The sequence below is a fragment of the Abrus precatorius genome, unplaced genomic scaffold (genome assembly GCF_003935025.1).
Source record: "Abrus precatorius isolate BTA unplaced genomic scaffold, Abrus_2018 Scaffold8, whole genome shotgun sequence".
In the NCBI taxonomy this organism is placed as follows: domain Eukaryota; kingdom Viridiplantae; phylum Streptophyta; class Magnoliopsida; order Fabales; family Fabaceae; genus Abrus; species Abrus precatorius.
This window is the reverse complement of record NW_020874428.1, coordinates 25,049,425-25,065,207: the sequence shown is the minus strand read 5'-3', so window position 1 is coordinate 25,065,207 and position 15,783 is coordinate 25,049,425. Positions and strand designations below refer to the sequence as shown.

The following is a 15,783-nucleotide window of genomic DNA, read 5'->3' as shown; positions in this document are numbered from 1 at the left end:
ATAAAAAAAAGATTAAAAAAATTGACTGAGGAATCTAGAAACGCCTTAAGAACTGTTCCCACGTCACTCTCAAATGGATTGACTATGCGTCAACTGAACTTCTGAATGCAAACATAGGATTACATTATCATCTTTTGAAGTAACAGTTTCTGAACTTTGATTATGGGGCTCCGCACATCACCAACAAGTTTGGTTTTTGCTGTTAATGGTGAGAGGTTTGACCTCTCCCACGTTGACCCATCAACCACTTTGCTCCATTTCTTGCGCACTCACACTCGCTTCAAGAGTGTCAAGCTCGGTTGCGGTGAAGGTGTGTGTGTGTGTTCAACCATTTCTCTCTCTTTTTTGTGCTTTCAATTGTGGGTCTTATTATTGCTGTTGTTTTCAATGAGCTTGATATTGACTATAGGGAATCATTTATTCCTTCTTTCTTTCTAAGATTGGTGTTAACTTGCTGAGATCCTGAATGGATGCATATGGTTTGGAATGATTTTCATGTTCCAGACCAAACAGGTTAATTGAAAGCTGTTTTGCGCTTTTAGTATACTTCTTCTAGTTTTGCACTTAATTGCGTTCATTTTCTGCTTATGGGGTCACTTTAAATTTTTAATCTACTTTCTCTTGCCGTTTTAAGAAGCAGAAACAGTTAAAGAGTTGCATATACGAGCCTGTACTGTACTAGTTCCTATTATTCTTGAGCTATATTAGTAACTTGCATGTTCTATAAAAACAAAAAGAGGCTTCATCACAGCCAGATTTGAAAAAACTGGGGAAAATGTATATTTTGTCTTATTTTTCTGATCTGACGGTTTCGTCATGAACATGAAGGATCAAAAGTGTGGTCTTTTTAATAATCCTCAAATAAAAAATTAAAAAAAAACACTTGGTATTTCATGTTTTGACATGGTTGTTTCAGGGGGTTGTGGTGCTTGTGTAGTTCTAATCTCCAAATATGATCCTGTGCTTGACAAAGTTGAGGATTTTACAGCAAGCTCTTGTCTCACTCTACTTTGCAGCATACATGGGTGTTCAATAACAACAAGTGAAGGGATTGGAAATGCTAAAAAGGGATTCCACCCTATTCATGAAAGATTTGCTGGATTTCATGCCACTCAATGTGGGTTCTGTACCCCTGGAATGTGTGTTTCACTCTTCGAAACTCTTGTCAATGCAGAAAAGACTACTTGTCCTGAGCCACCTGCTGGTCTCTCAAAAGTAACTGTTACTGAGGCTGAAAAGGCTATTGCAGGGAACCTTTGTCGCTGTACTGGGTATCGACCAATTGCTGATGTCTGCAAAAGCTTTGCAGCTGATGTTGACATGGAGGATTTGGGGTTCAACTCTTTTTGGAGAAAGGGAGACAGCAAGGACTTAAAGCTTAGTAGGTTGCCGCAATATGACCGTAATCAAATGGATAATAGATTTCCTATGTTTTTGAAGGAAATCAAGCATGACTTGTTCTTGACTTCTGAGAAACAAAGTTGGCACAGACCTATGAGCCTAATGGAGCTTCAGAACTTATTGAAATTAAACGAGGACAACGGAACCCGGATAAAATTTGTTGTTAGTAATACAAGTATGGGATATTACAAAGATAAAGGAGGCTATGATAAGTACATTGATCTATGGGGAATCTATGAGCTTTCAAAGATCAGAACAGATCAGACAGGGATTGAAATTGGAGCAGCTGTGACAATATCTAAAGCTATTGAAGCTCTGAAGGAAGAGAGCAGAAGTGAGTTGCTCTCAGATTATGTAATGATACTTGAAAAGATTGCTGACCATATGAGCAAAGTTGCCTCAAGATTTATTCGGAACACAGCCAGTGTAGGTGGCAATTTAGTTATGGCACAAAGGAAAAATTTTCCCTCAGATATTGCAACTATACTTCTTGCGGCAGATGCAATGGTTCACATAATGACTGGTACACAATTTGAGTGGCTTACATTGGAGGAGTTTCTGGAAAGACCACCATTAAGTTTGGAAAGTGTGCTTTTAAGCATTAAAATTCCTAGTTTGGATCTCATTAAAAATGAATCCTCGGAACCAAGAAGTAGATTCCTCTTTGAAACTTATCGAGCTTCTCCTCGACCCCTTGGAAATGCTCTTCCCTACTTAAATGCTGCTTTCCTGGTTAAGGTGTCTCCATGCAGTGATTCTGGTGGAACCATGATAGACACTTGTAGGTTGTCTTTTGGTGCTTTTGGAGCTAAGCATGCAATCAGAGCAAAAAATGTTGAGGAATTTTTAGCTGGAAATCTGTTAAATGTTAGCATTCTATATGATGCTGTCAAATTGGTTACAGCCAATATTGTATCTAATGATGATACCTCAAAAACCGCTTACCATTCAAGTTTGGCAGTGGGTTTTATTTTTCAGTTCTTTAACCCACTGATTGATACTGCTGTAAAAACCGATGGTTATTTAAATGGAAATATTAATCTTCCTTTTGTGAAGGATTATGATTTAAAAGAGAATCCCAAGCAGGTTTGTCATGACAAAGTTCGTACTTTACTGTCATCTGGGAAGCAAGTCCTTGAAGCAAGCTGCGAGTATCATCCCATTGGTGAACCAATCATTAAATCTGGAGCTTCACTACAAGCTTCAGGTTTGTTTTGTATTATCAAATTTTAAATTGATTCACTAACTACTGTTTTTTCTTTGCATTTCTATCAACATTTCAAATTTGTAAACTTAAATATTTACTTGACCAGAGTTTATAGTTTTATTCATAATAAATTCCTTCTGCTAGAAGGTAAGCCTTGGTGCATTTAAATTTGTAAGGTTGTAAGCTTGTGACCTGGTGGCTGAATTTTTAGTCTCAGAAACAGCCTCTCTATTATGGAGGTTAGGTTGTAAGGCTGCAGGCTTGTGTATTGCACCACCCATTATTTACTTCCATTGGATATGTGGCATCAACCTCTTCGTCAAGTTAAAAAAATGTCTCTCTTTGTTCGCAGAAGCTTGTAGCAAGCAAATGTGACAAAATTTTCGTTCTGAAAAAACTTCCTCCTTTGCCCTTCCTGCCCTTTTGCTTTAAAACAGTCTTATATTCATTTTACAGCATTTTATAACTGATTGCTACATAGCTGAAGTCAAAACCACTATGTTTAAAGAAAACCTCCTCCCCATTCTCTTGGTTCAGATGAATTTTGTACCCACATTTTGCATCTTACAATCTCTGGTTTCCTGCTAACTATTGTCAAGATAACTATGTCAAAAACTCCACTCTTCAGGCCTTAGACTAGTTTTTGTCTGTATTTTTCAACAGCGTTATTTTATCATGTTTTGTTGTCTGTCCATTATGACTCGTCATATTTAATTATTTAAATTTGGTTCAGTAACAGGTACATGTTTTTGAATTAATCATATATAGGTGAGGCTGTGTTTGTGGATGACATTCCATCACCACCAAATTGCTTACATGGAGCATATATTTATAGTGCAAAACCTTTAGCAAGGGTAAGGAGTATAAAGCTGATAACTGAATTGCAACTGGATGGAGTGAGGGATATCATTTCAAGTAAAGACATTCCCAAAGGTGGGGAAAACGTTGGATCTAAGAGTATATTTGGTTCCGAACCTCTATTTGCAGAAGAGATAGCCAGATGTGTTGGTGATCGCCTTGCCTTTGTGGTGAGTTATTAAATTCCTCATTGATCCAACAATGTATAAGCTTCTTTTTCATTTCTTTGGACATTGATGTGTGAAATACTACCATTTTAGTCGCTGAATAGCTTCTTTAGGTCGCAGATACTCAGAAACTTGCAGATATGGCAGCAAACTCAGCTGTTGTTGATTATGATACTGAAATTCTTGAACCACCTATTCTCTCTGTTGAAGATGCTGTTGAAAGATGTAGCTTTTTTGAAGTTCCTCCTTTTCTCTATCCAAAAGATGTTGGTGATATATCAAAAGGAATGGCTGAAGCAGATCACAAGATTCTTTCTGCGGAGGTGCATAAAATATATTTTGTTTTCTTTGTTTCCCCTCTTCCTTTCATTTCACACCTTTGTTTAAGCTCACTCCAGAGTAACTAATGTGTCAATGGTTATACTGATCAAAATACTCATTGTTATCTGTCAATTCAATGTCAATACAGATTAAACTTGGGTCTCAATACTATTTTTATATGGAGACACAAACTGCACTTGCTGTTCCAGATGAAGACAATTGCATTACAGTTTACTGCTCAAGCCAATGCCCAGAGCTTACACATGCTACTATAGCAAGGTGCCTAGGAATTCCTGAAAATAGTGTTCGTGTAATTACAAGAAGAGTTGGGGGTGGTTTTGGTGGAAAGGCCATAAAAGGCATAAGTGTAAGTATTTAGGTGTCTTAATTTTTTGAAAATCTAATTTATTACTATATTTCTGTCACTTTTATTATTATCACTAACTAATAAACATTGTAGAGTGTAGACATGAACCTTCAAGTTTTATTTAGTTTGGAGAAGTCACAAATAATCTGAAAAAAAAACGCCTTTATTTTCATTTATTTACTCTTATTTATTTATAATATTCATCAATCTACGCAATATAGTTCTAGTTTTATTTACACGTGTTACAGATGTTATGGAAGCATAAAACCATTCTGTCTTTACTCAACAACAGCTTAAATAGGGAGTGTTAGAGATATTACAAATTTACAATAGTTTAAAACTATTCATCTACCTTTTCCCAATAGCTTAAGCTTTTGCGATGGTTCATGACAACATATTTCCTTCTGGTGTCTTTGGCATATGTTGCTGGCTGGTTATCCAAGCAATCATTTTCCCTCGTCATGTTGTGTAGTTTAAATAAAATGAAATAGGAATTTTATTCTTAGAGCTACTTTTAATTTTTCGTGGATCAAAGATTAATTTGTTAAGGTCCAGTAGCATGTATATATGCAGCATGATTTATCTGAATTTTCTACTTATCACCATTTTCCAGTAGACATGTATAATGGCTCATTTCTGAAGCTATGCAAAAAATTTACTCCAGTTGATTATTGCAGAACACAGAGAATAGAAGCTTGTGTTGGATAGCATCATCCTTTTAAAATGTCCATATCAGTAGCTTCTTTCCAGTAATTTGTTATTTCCATTGTGTGTTTGCATGATATAACTGTTAATGGTAAGCCAAATAAATTTTTTTTCTACTTCTGTCTTTTTTATTTCCTTCTTGTTTCAAAATATTATGTGCTTTATCTTTTCCCTTTTTATACCCGATCCTGTAAATGGAAGAAAAGATTCAGCAGTAGAGAAGTTATATATGGAAAAAAAAAAAAATAATAATAAAAATAATAAAAATAAATAAATAAATAAATAAAAATATATATATATATATATCTGTGTGTGTGTCTATAGTACTGACAATCAGATCTTGCAGATTGCTGTGTCATGTGCTCTGGCAGCACACAAATTACAGCGCCCAGTCAGGATGTATCTAAATCGAAAGACAGATATGATAATGGCTGGAGGAAGGCATCCCATGAAAATAACTTACAGTGTTGGTTTTAGGAATGATGGTAAGATTACTGCACTGGAACTTCAGATATTGGTCAATGCGGGGATTTATGTGGATGTAAGTGCAGTAATGCCACATAATATAGCTGTTGCATTTAAAAAGTATGACTGGGGTGCACTATCTTTCAACATAAAGGTATGCAGAACAAATCATCCCAGTAGATCTGCAATGAGGGGCCCTGGGGAGGTGCAGGGATCATATATTGCTGAAGCAATTATAGAAAATGTGGCAGCTACACTTTCAATGGATGTAGATTCTGTCAGAAGCATTAATCTTCATACATACACAAGTCTTAAGGCATTCTATGAGCACTCTTCTGGTGAACCTTACGAGTATACCTTGCCTTCAATATGGAGTAAGTTAGCTGTTTCTGCAAATTACGACCACAGAACTAAAATGGTGAAAGAGTTTAACAGGATTAACACTTGGAAAAAAAGGGGAATTTCTCGAGTACCTGTTGTGATTCAGTTGAGTCTAAGGCCAACTCCTGGAAAAGTAAGTATTTTATCAGACGGCTCTATTGTTGCTGAAGTTGGAGGAATTGAAGTGGGTCAGGGTCTCTGGACAAAGGTGAAACAGATGACTGCATATGCTCTCAATGCAATTCAATGTGATGGAAGTGATGGTTTCTTGGACAAAGTACGGGTTGTACAATCTGATACTGTGAGCTTGATTCAAGGGGGCTTCACTGCTGGGAGCACTACATCAGAGTCAAGCTGTGAGGCTGTTAGGCTTAGCTGCAATATCTTGGTTGAGAGGCTACAACCTCTTAAGGAAAAGCTGCAGGAGGAAATGGGCTCTATCAAGTGGGAGACGCTTATTCTTCAGGTAAAAGAGCTTGTCAACTACTCTACTAGTAAAAGAGCTCAATTTTAAACATTGATGGACTTTGCTCTCAAGGAGAAAGTTCTGAGAAGGAAAAACTTGTTCTCTTCATGATCATGGATTCCTGGGAGGAAGTTCCCAGAAGATAAAAATATGTGATTGAATTTCACTACTGATCGCTGAAAGGTTTAGAAACTTGTGTTTTTTCCTTTTTCCCAATTCACATTGATGCGTGTATCTAGTATTTTGAATTTCACCCTAGACATGTATTGCTTCAAGCTTTTCCCATTAGATCTTGTAGTATGTGGTGTGGAAGATGGCACTTCGCATGCTCACAATATATGGGAACATATCTATCTCCTTGTAATTATGAAAATATTCAGGGAGTAAATTGTGGAAATTGAGTTGAGTGCAGAGTATTTATTATTATTTTCCTTGCCCATGAGCAAAAATATTGAATTAGCATATAGCTGACAATTTATTAACATACAGGCATACATGCAAGCTGTGAACTTATCAGCATCTTCATTTTATGTTCCCAGTATTAACTCAACGAGTTACCTTAATTATGGTGCTGCAGTAAGTGAGGTAAGATGTTTTTATTTTCCTATGCATATGTCTAATCAAAATGATATTTTCTCTATTTTCTCAAGTCCACCTATAGTTACTTCGCTTGAATCTTAAGTGCTTATGTTATATTGTCACACAAGCCTTATTACTGAAATAACTGAACCAAATTATCATATACTGCTGTGCTAATAACAGAAATTATTTCGCAGGTGGAAATAGATCTTCTGACTGGAGAAACCAAATTTTTGCAAACAGATATTATTTATGATTGTGGACAGAGTCTCAACCCTGCTGTGGATTTAGGACAGGTAAGCTGACTACATATTTGTTATGCAAGTTCAACTCTAATCAAAGAATAACACTAGTTGGAATTCCTTAACACAGCCTCTCACAAAAAAATTCTCTGAAAGTGAAGGGAGGACAAAGAACTAGCACACGACTTCTTTTTGCTAAAATTGACGTTAATTATAAACAAAAACGAAAAGGCAAGAATCGACTCCTGAATCCTGATTACTTTGTCAGTGAGCCTCTGAGTCTGTAATCTTATTCAGGACAAAGATATTAGAGCTTGATGAGCTTTGATATCTTGTTAAGAATCAACTCAACCAAAAAGCTTGAGATTTTTGTTGAAGGTTGTACAATATTTGTGGTCTCTTACAACTATTGTTTAGTTATTCCATTGACTAAGAATGTTTATCGTTCATAACAATATAATTGCATCCTGCAGATTGAAGGAGCTTTTGTTCAGGGGTTGGGGTTTTTCATGCTTGAAGAATATGAAACGAATATTGATGGTTTGGTGTTGCAAGATGGCACATGGAACTATAAAATCCCTACAATAGACACTATACCTAAACAGTTCAACGTTCAAATCCTCAACAGTGGACATCACCAGCATCGCGTTCTCTCGTCAAAGGGTATGACCAATGAGTTCTCAAAATTTTGTCTGCACAATGATCTTCTTTATTTTTTACTTTTCCTCATAAATGCAACTTCACTTATGCTTGAAACTGGTAGTTTTGCACATTCATCGCTTGAATCATTATAGGTTTATTCTAACAGTTCATTTCCAAAAATCAGGGATGATGAGACTGAATATTTGTTAACCATATATTTGGTGGTGTAAACTTACTAATTAAATAATGTAGCTTGGATACAAGATGCATGTAATACCTCTATAACAGGAATTTTGGATGTAGAATAATTTGAAAAATTGGAGTGTGACTTGTAACTTATTTCCATGTTGCCGCCTATATGTTATTACGGACTGTTAATAAGATTGAGAAAGCTTCACTTATTGCTTGAAAATATGAAATGAAAAAAAATAAAGAATTGAAACTTGTTGCTGCAGCTTCTGGCGAGCCACCACTACTTCTAGCAGCTTCCATTCATTGTGCCACAAGAGCAGCTATCGAAGAAGCACGGAGACAGCTTCTTTCATGGAGCAACTTTGATGGACCAGAGTCAACATTTCAATTGGGAGTCCCTGCAACCATGCCTGTGGTAAAGGAACTCTCTGGATTGGACATTGTAGAAAGATACTTGAAATGGAAAATGGGCAGGACTTAAAGGCTCTTACTATCCTTGCAAAATTAGGAAAAGATAGAAGAGTGGTTTTACTTTATCCAAGTTTTAATCTTTTTTGGAAAGGAAAAAAAATAATTTAATTTCACATAATGATCATGCTGGTGGAAGATTTTTAAATTTTAGGTAAGATTACAATAAGAAACCCAAAGGCTAGTTCAGCTGGGTAGCTTTTACAGCAAGAAAAAGGAGCACACAGAGTTTTGTACTTTGGTTATACATAAGTAAGAGAGTTAAAATGATAAGCATTATGTTTAAATGCTCTAATAACGACATAAATTTGTTTTAATAGGTGAAAATATAGTTATGACATACTTTGATTGTAAAGAAATGCTAAGAATACCAACTCTCTGAAGCAAAATAGAAAGGGACATACAGCACCAAATACACAAGAAAAGGGAATCACGGACCCTATGGCCAAAGTGTTATACTACTGCATTCTGATATTAAGAGTATGTTTGTATTTTTCAAAAAATAGTTTTCTTTTTTAAAAACTAAAATTATATGTATTTTTAATTTTTTAAAAAAAAGAAAACTCTTTTTAAAAATGCAAATAAACATACCTTCAGTGTTTGGGGGATTTATTACACTAAGGGGATTTATTTCGAAACCCAATGCTGATTTCTAACTAATAAATTGCTATCTTTGAATTTTTTTAATTGTAAAAGTTGCTTTACTTTTGACAGAATATGTACAATTCTTTGGTTTAATAACTTTCAGAATCCTTGGCAGAACCTAAAGATTGTAGTTTAGACTTAACATGTGAAAACAATTTAGAATTATATGCAAAAATTTTTATCAAGAGTGCGGCCCACTTTTTAAAAGATTTTAAAACTAATTGTAATTTTTTTATAATTAATTAATGAAAGTTATCAACAAAATTTATAGCTTCCTTAATAGACATACACGGATGATTCCTATATGTGGAGTTTAAGTTTGAACAAAATTTTCATTGTAAATATAACCAATTAAGATCATTGTCATGGATGATTTTACAAAAGGAAAAATGATCATAGAGAAAAATTTAAGATCAATGTTTCCTTTTTATCAATCACCTGTGCTCTGCCATAATATGTTATATAGTTGTTGATTCCCTTTTTTGAATTTATATAATTATTATTTTAACAAAATTTATAATTTTGTGATTCATATTTAGATATAAAGTGTTAGATTAGCAACACATAAGAGGATATATAAATAAGATAATTTTACTCTAAAATTGTCTAGAAGATATTTTAGACAAAAAAAGTCTCTTAAACTTGTATTTCCCACGTTCTTTCAATTAGATATATGACATGAAAAATTTTAAAAAAAGAAAAAAGGTCTAGACCAAAAAAAATGACACAAACTCAAGAAACGAAAAAAATCTAAAATAGAAGTTCAAAAACTTAAAATTACAAGGTCAGACAAAAAAATAAAAACAAAAACAAAAGATTAAAAAAAATTATAAGTTGATTAACTCAAATTTAATTAAACTTGAGATGAAATTTTAAGATACCTCAAATTCGTGTTCCAAATACTTTCTCTTAATAGGTCTTATATTAAAATTTGAGTTTTGTTAATCTTAATTTTTAAGACTGAATTTAATCATCTAAAAATAAAAAAAAATTATGAAAAAAGTATATAATTATTATATTAAAATTATAAAAATATAATAAATATTTTTTATTTAATAAAATTTTACTATTATTAATTGTTTATTTTTAGTCGGATTAATAAAATTCTTAAAATTATAGTAGTTTGGATGAATTTCTCAATTAAAAAACTCCTACACCCTTTGTATGGGAAAGCACACGAGCTAAATGCTAGAGGAGGGCAACAACCATTAAGATTGCAATTTTCTCTTAATAAAAGAGTTCATCCATTTATGTAAACAAGATGTTTGATTTTTATATACATCCATATTTTTTATATAATACTTGATTACGTGATTTTTATATCTAAATAAGATTACGTGATTTTATTTCTCTCTTGCGTTACATCACTCACCATATTTTAAAAAATATAATAAAATAATCTTTCCTTCTTACGAACATATAGTAATAATTTATCTTTAAAAAAGGAATTACTAGTGCACGTGACATTAGGGGGACCATCTTACATGAAAAAAGCCTGAAACAAGACGCAACCTGTGCAAATGAAAAGTCTTGTAAATTTACAGGGCACCGTACAATCCAATAATGCATATAAATACAAATTTTTCATATCATAAAATTATATGAAGTGTTAATATATAAGAGTTTATCCTCCTCCACGACACATGAAAAAAAAAAAATACATGAGAAAGTATTAAAAATTTAATAAATAAGAATACATAAATAGTTATATTTTAAAACAATCATTGATATAAAGCAATGTTTATTTTATATTTGTATCTTAAATTTATTATCTTAATGTAAAATTGAGAATAAATAATATGGTAATATTTTATTTCTTAGCAATCTCATAATAGGATGACATGTTTGAGGAAATAAATATTCATTATTATTAATATGATTTGAAAACCATTGGTTTGAAATATAATAGTAAATTAATATCTTTATAATTACTAGTATAATAAATAAGCACAAATAGTAAAACAGTAAATATAATTCTTTATATTTTATTTTAAATTACAGTAAAATGCATTTTTTTTAATCATCGACATGAACATTACCAGCATAAATTGATGTAAAAATGTGTTTCACATTTTGTCACACTTAGATTGGTGTGTATTGCATGATATAAGCACAAGATTTTGAAAAAATTACGATTTTTATATACTATTAGAATTTTTTTTTACATCTCATTCTTTCTTATACGATTATTCTCTCATCACATTTCATTACTTATCATATTTTTTATTTATTTTTCTTCTCTGGTGCTGGTAATCTCATCAAGGGCATGTTTGTTTAACATTGGTAAACAAGAGATAAAATGCCCCCTAAAAACCAACTACTGTGAAAGAAAATCCGCTTTTATTGAACTTGATATATTGAATGCGTGTATTTAGTTAGTTATATGTCTACTCGTTATTTTTTACTTTGTTCATGATTTTTTTAATATTTATTGTTCGTAGGTTAATAAAGTTAACAATATAATTCACATAATTAATGTGGGCATACCACATATATTTTAAGAATCAAGTTGAGAAACACAGAATGTGAGTTGCTCCTGCGTTATTGCAATGGGACCAGTCACTGACAACTGCTTTCACTCTTCTCTCTGACCACACTACATTAGTACACTACACAGTTCATATTACTATCATACACTTCTCTCCCACCTCACTTCAGTGCCAGCAGGCTAGTGGGTAACCCTCCTTAATGCCTCTAACTATAGATACTCCGTTTTCATGTGTTCTTAAAGTGGCATGTTTATCTCTTGCCTTCTTTGTGTTCATTCTTGATATGTTTGTTTTAAGGGTATTCACTTGTTGTGGCTATTGTGAGCATATTTCACTACCTGTTGCAGGTTACAACATATAGGTTCAACTTCAAGTGTTAAAATGAGGACAATTTCAACACCCCTAGTGTGTGTTCTACTATTTTGGTTCCTGATTTTTGTTTCAGAAGCAGAATACTTTAAGTACAAAGACCCTAAACAGTCACTGAATGTTAGAATAAGGGACTTGCTGAAGCGAATGACCCTGGAGGAGAAGATAGGCCAAATGGTGCAGATTGAACGAAGTGTTGCCACCCCTGAAGTGATGAAGAAGTACTTCATTGGTAACCAAATAGTAATACTGGTGCTTTATAATATGCTACTAAGCTTAGGAGTTAGTGTTTAGTGATATTTTCTTTTCCTTATCTGGGTGTATGATGATTATTTGTATAATATAAAGTGCATTTTTTTGCTATAAAGGAAGTGACATTATGTAAATAAATTTGATCATTGATGGTCAGGGAGTGTGCTGAGTGGAGGAGGGAGTGTTCCAGACACAAAGGCATCTGCTGAGACTTGGATCCAAATGGTGAATCGGATCCAAAATGGAGCTTTGTCAACACGCCTTGGGATTCCAATGATTTATGGCATAGATGCAGTTCATGGACACAACAATGTCTACAAGGCCACCATCTTTCCTCACAATGTTGGTCTAGGAGTTACCAGGCACGTATATATGTACTTCAATGAGTAGTCAACTACTCTAGTACTGCAATCAGACATTTTTTTTCCAAATTCTAATGGTGTCATACAGTTGAAGCTTGAAAGCCCTTAATTAATTATTCTTCCTTGAAATGAACTATTATTTAACTTTTATCTGTTAGCATTATCTAGCTGCTTAACCGAATACTCACAATTGTAATAAATAATACTGGCTTTTAGGGACCCGGGGCTAATAAAGAAGATTGGAGATGCAACTGCCCTTGAAGTTAGAGCTACTGGAATTCAATATGTTTTTGCTCCATGTATTGCGGTAATTAAGCTGTGTTGATTATTCTGATTTTAAGATCACATAAATGTTTTACATTGATCATATGTCTTACTATGTTGATAACCTATTCTTCCACAGGTCTGTAGAGATCCTAGATGGGGACGTTGCTATGAAAGTTACAGTGAAGACCCTAAGATTGTTCAAGCTATGACTGAAATTATTCCTGGTTTACAAGGAGACATTGGTGCCAATTCTAGAAAGGGAGTTCCCTTTGTTGCAGGAAAGTAAGATTCTTGGTAGTAGCTTGATACTGCAAAAGTAAAATAAAATTATGGACTTCAATATTAACCAGTAGATTAATTGGTCATCCTTGATTTTTTGTGTGTAAAATTTTCCATTCACATTTGTTGGATGGTAATAATGACTCAGTTATTGTTCTCCTCTTGTTTATAGTTTGTTATTATTATTAGAAAATTTACTTTGCATATAAATTATTTTAAACTTCATTTATTTTTCTGTTTTTTCATCGTTTTTAGGCAAAAACAATGTACTGTATTTATTGAATGTTTTAATTCTTTTTTTTTTTAGCTCTTCGGGGATTTCTGTGCAAACACATTGTTACTTTTACTTCTATAAGAAGCATGATATTATTAAAACTTTAATTTAAATTTTGTTTCAATGTAAAGGCACTATATTCTTGCCTAAACATTCAGCTAATGAGGTAAAAGACATCCTGCATTCTGGAATTGGTAATTTGAGGAAAGTCGATGTTCTCTGGCTGGATCATGTATTACAGTTAAATGTGACGCATGATCTGTTTCTATCTGGACAATAAATCTTTCGATTTATTTGCAGACCTTACTGTGGGATACATAAAGACAACCATACAATTTTAAAACTGTTTACAATAGACTGCGATTTACATTAACACTGTATTAATGGAGGTTACAAGGTCTAACCAAAAACAGAAACTGCTTTCCTGAACTGGAAGATTGAAATAAGAATTTACATTCATTATCTTTTTTTGAGGGGTAGAATACCTTCAACATTTTAACCTCTTTTGACCCAGGAATAAGGTTGCAGCTTGTGCTAAGCATTATGTAGGAGATGGTGGCACAACCAAGGGCATCAATGAGAACAATACTATGATCAGTTTAAGTGGATTACTTAGCATTCACATGCCTGCATATCATGACTCCATCGTCAAGGGGGTCTCAACAGTAATGGTCTCCTACTCTAGCTGGAATGGCAAGAAGATGCATGCTAATCATTATCTTGTCACTGATTATCTCAAGAACAAACTAAAATTCAGGGTAATAAAAATTATTTGATTAGTACTCTCATAATGCAATTGAAGTGAACAAGCCAATAGAAAAAAAATTGAAGATGAATAAACGTGCAGCATGTGATGTACCTCTTTTGGCAACTTTCAGGGTTTTGTCATATCAGATTGGCTAGGCATTGACAGGATCACTTCTCCTCCTCACTCTAATTATTCATATTCAGTTCAAGCTGGTGTTGGTGCTGGAATTGATATGGTAAACTTTAATGTCATCTTCTATGAAACAAAGAAAGAAAGAGATATTATGATTTTTGAGTCTGAAATTCAGCATTATGTTTTTTCATTTTATTTAACATTTACATTATTTTACAGATCATGGTTCCCTATAATTTCACTGAATTCATTGATGACCTGACTTATCAAGTAAAGAACAATATTATCCCGGTAAGTAGGATTGATGATGCTGTGGCAAGAATCTTAAGAGTAAAATTTGTCATGGGCCTATTTGAAAATCCACTTGCTGATCTAAGCCTGGTGAATCAACTTGGTAGTAAGGTATATTTTCTCAAGGATTTAATTTCAACCATTTCTTTCAAATGGAAATTGTTATTTTCTTGATTAAGTACTGTGCCTTCAACAGGAGCATAGACAGTTAGCAAGGGAAGCTGTACGGAAATCACTTGTGTTGTTAAAGAATGGTAAATCTGCTGAGAAATCACTGCTTCCTCTTCCCAAGAAAGCTACAAAAATACTGGTGGCAGGAAGTCATGCTGACAATTTGGGTTATCAATGTGGAGGATGGACAATTACTTGGCAGGGGCTCGGTGGCAATAATCTTACAGTGGGTAAGTAAACATGCTTAACTTTGGAGTGTTTAAAATACTTTAAAAGCTTCCTTTGTAGAAAGTTCTCTCACGGTAGCTGTAGTAGTGTGTATATGATTATGTAAATTTTACAGAAGTGACTGTTTAGTATTACATGTTAAAATGCATTTTTTTTTTTTAATTGTAACCTTCATGGGTTAAATTGAAAAACATTCATATACACAACAACTTCATATGTATTTGATCATGGTTTTCTGTTATTTGATAACTACAAAATATATGACAAAAATGCCATTTTCCTAACAGGTACAACAATCCTAGATGCTGTAAAACAAACGATTGATCCTGCTACTGAAGTGGTCTACAATGAAAATCCTGACTCGAAATTTGTTAAGTCCAACAAGTTTTCTTATGCCATAGTGGTTGTAGGTGAACAACCTTATGCAGAAACATTTGGTGATAGTTTGAATCTGACTTTAGCTGAGCCAGGTCCAAGCACCATCACCAATGTATGTGGATCTATTCAATGCGTGGTGGTTCTAATAACTGGCCGTCCAGTTGTAGTTCAGCCATATCTATCAAAAATAGACGCACTTGTGGCTGCATGGCTTCCGGGAACTGAAGGCCAAGGTGTCATTGATCTTCTCTTTGGTGACTATGGATTCACTGGCAAGCTAGCAAGAACATGGTTTAAGACAGTTGACCAGCTCCCAATGAGTGTTGGTGATAAACATTACGATCCTTTATTTCCATTTGGATTTGGGTTGTCTACAAACCCCACTAAGTACTAAAAGCGCATGAGATAACTACTCAAATAACGCTCTCACATTTATT

General features: G+C 33.7%; 2 protein-coding genes across 4 annotated transcripts; both read left to right on the top strand.

Moving 5' to 3' along the window:
• Window positions 1-152: 152 nt before the first annotated feature.
• LOC113847483 (abscisic-aldehyde oxidase-like) lies at window positions 153-8,900 on the top strand. 2 transcript variants are annotated; one of them, XM_027476624.1, is made up of 10 exons: window positions 153-310; window positions 917-2,608; window positions 3,377-3,636; window positions 3,747-3,956; window positions 4,103-4,321; window positions 5,373-6,338; window positions 6,828-6,923; window positions 7,115-7,213; window positions 7,633-7,822; window positions 8,257-8,811. In XM_027476624.1, exons 1-10 carry the CDS (start codon window positions 163-165, stop codon window positions 8,472-8,474), a joined length of 4,098 nt encoding a protein of 1,365 aa, XP_027332425.1. In that variant the 5' UTR covers window positions 153-162; the 3' UTR covers window positions 8,475-8,811. The 2 variants fall into 2 exon arrangements, with proteins under 2 accessions (XP_027332425.1, XP_027332426.1); XM_027476625.1 differs by having other exon boundaries at window positions 163-310; window positions 1,017-2,608; window positions 8,257-8,900.
• A 2,716-nt stretch (window positions 8,901-11,616) lies between these two features.
• Window positions 11,617-15,773, top strand: LOC113846307 (beta-glucosidase BoGH3B-like). 2 transcript variants are annotated; one of them, XM_027474401.1, is made up of 10 exons: window positions 11,617-11,777; window positions 11,943-12,196; window positions 12,374-12,578; window positions 12,795-12,885; window positions 12,982-13,127; window positions 13,913-14,156; window positions 14,277-14,381; window positions 14,498-14,680; window positions 14,766-14,970; window positions 15,256-15,773. In XM_027474401.1, the coding sequence occupies exons 2-10, from the start codon at window positions 11,977-11,979 to the stop codon at window positions 15,738-15,740; spliced, it is 1,884 nt and encodes a 627-aa protein (XP_027330202.1). In that variant the 5' UTR covers window positions 11,617-11,777; window positions 11,943-11,976; the 3' UTR covers window positions 15,741-15,773. The 2 variants fall into 2 exon arrangements, with proteins under 2 accessions (XP_027330202.1, XP_027330201.1); XM_027474400.1 differs by having other exon boundaries at window positions 11,617-11,781.
• Window positions 15,774-15,783: the final 10 nt, after the last annotated feature.

Excerpts from the sequence above, each read along its gene's own strand:
- LOC113847483 (XM_027476624.1), top strand. The coding sequence starts at position 163 with ATGGGGCTCCGCACATCACCAACAAGTTTGGTTTTTGCTGTTAATGGT. Across the intron at positions 3,637-3,746 it reads GTGATCGCCTTGCCTTTGTG|GTCGCAGATACTCAGAAACT; the intron begins GTGAGTTATTAA and ends TAGCTTCTTTAG. Across the intron at positions 3,957-4,102 it reads ACAAGATTCTTTCTGCGGAG|ATTAAACTTGGGTCTCAATA; the intron begins GTGCATAAAATA and ends ATGTCAATACAG.
- LOC113846307 (XM_027474401.1), top strand. The coding sequence starts at position 11,977 with ATGAGGACAATTTCAACACCCCTAGTGTGTGTTCTACTATTTTGGTTC. Across the intron at positions 13,128-13,912 it reads GTTCCCTTTGTTGCAGGAAA|GAATAAGGTTGCAGCTTGTG; the intron begins GTAAGATTCTTG and ends CTTTTGACCCAG. Across the intron at positions 14,681-14,765 it reads TGAATCAACTTGGTAGTAAG|GAGCATAGACAGTTAGCAAG; the intron begins GTATATTTTCTC and ends TGCCTTCAACAG.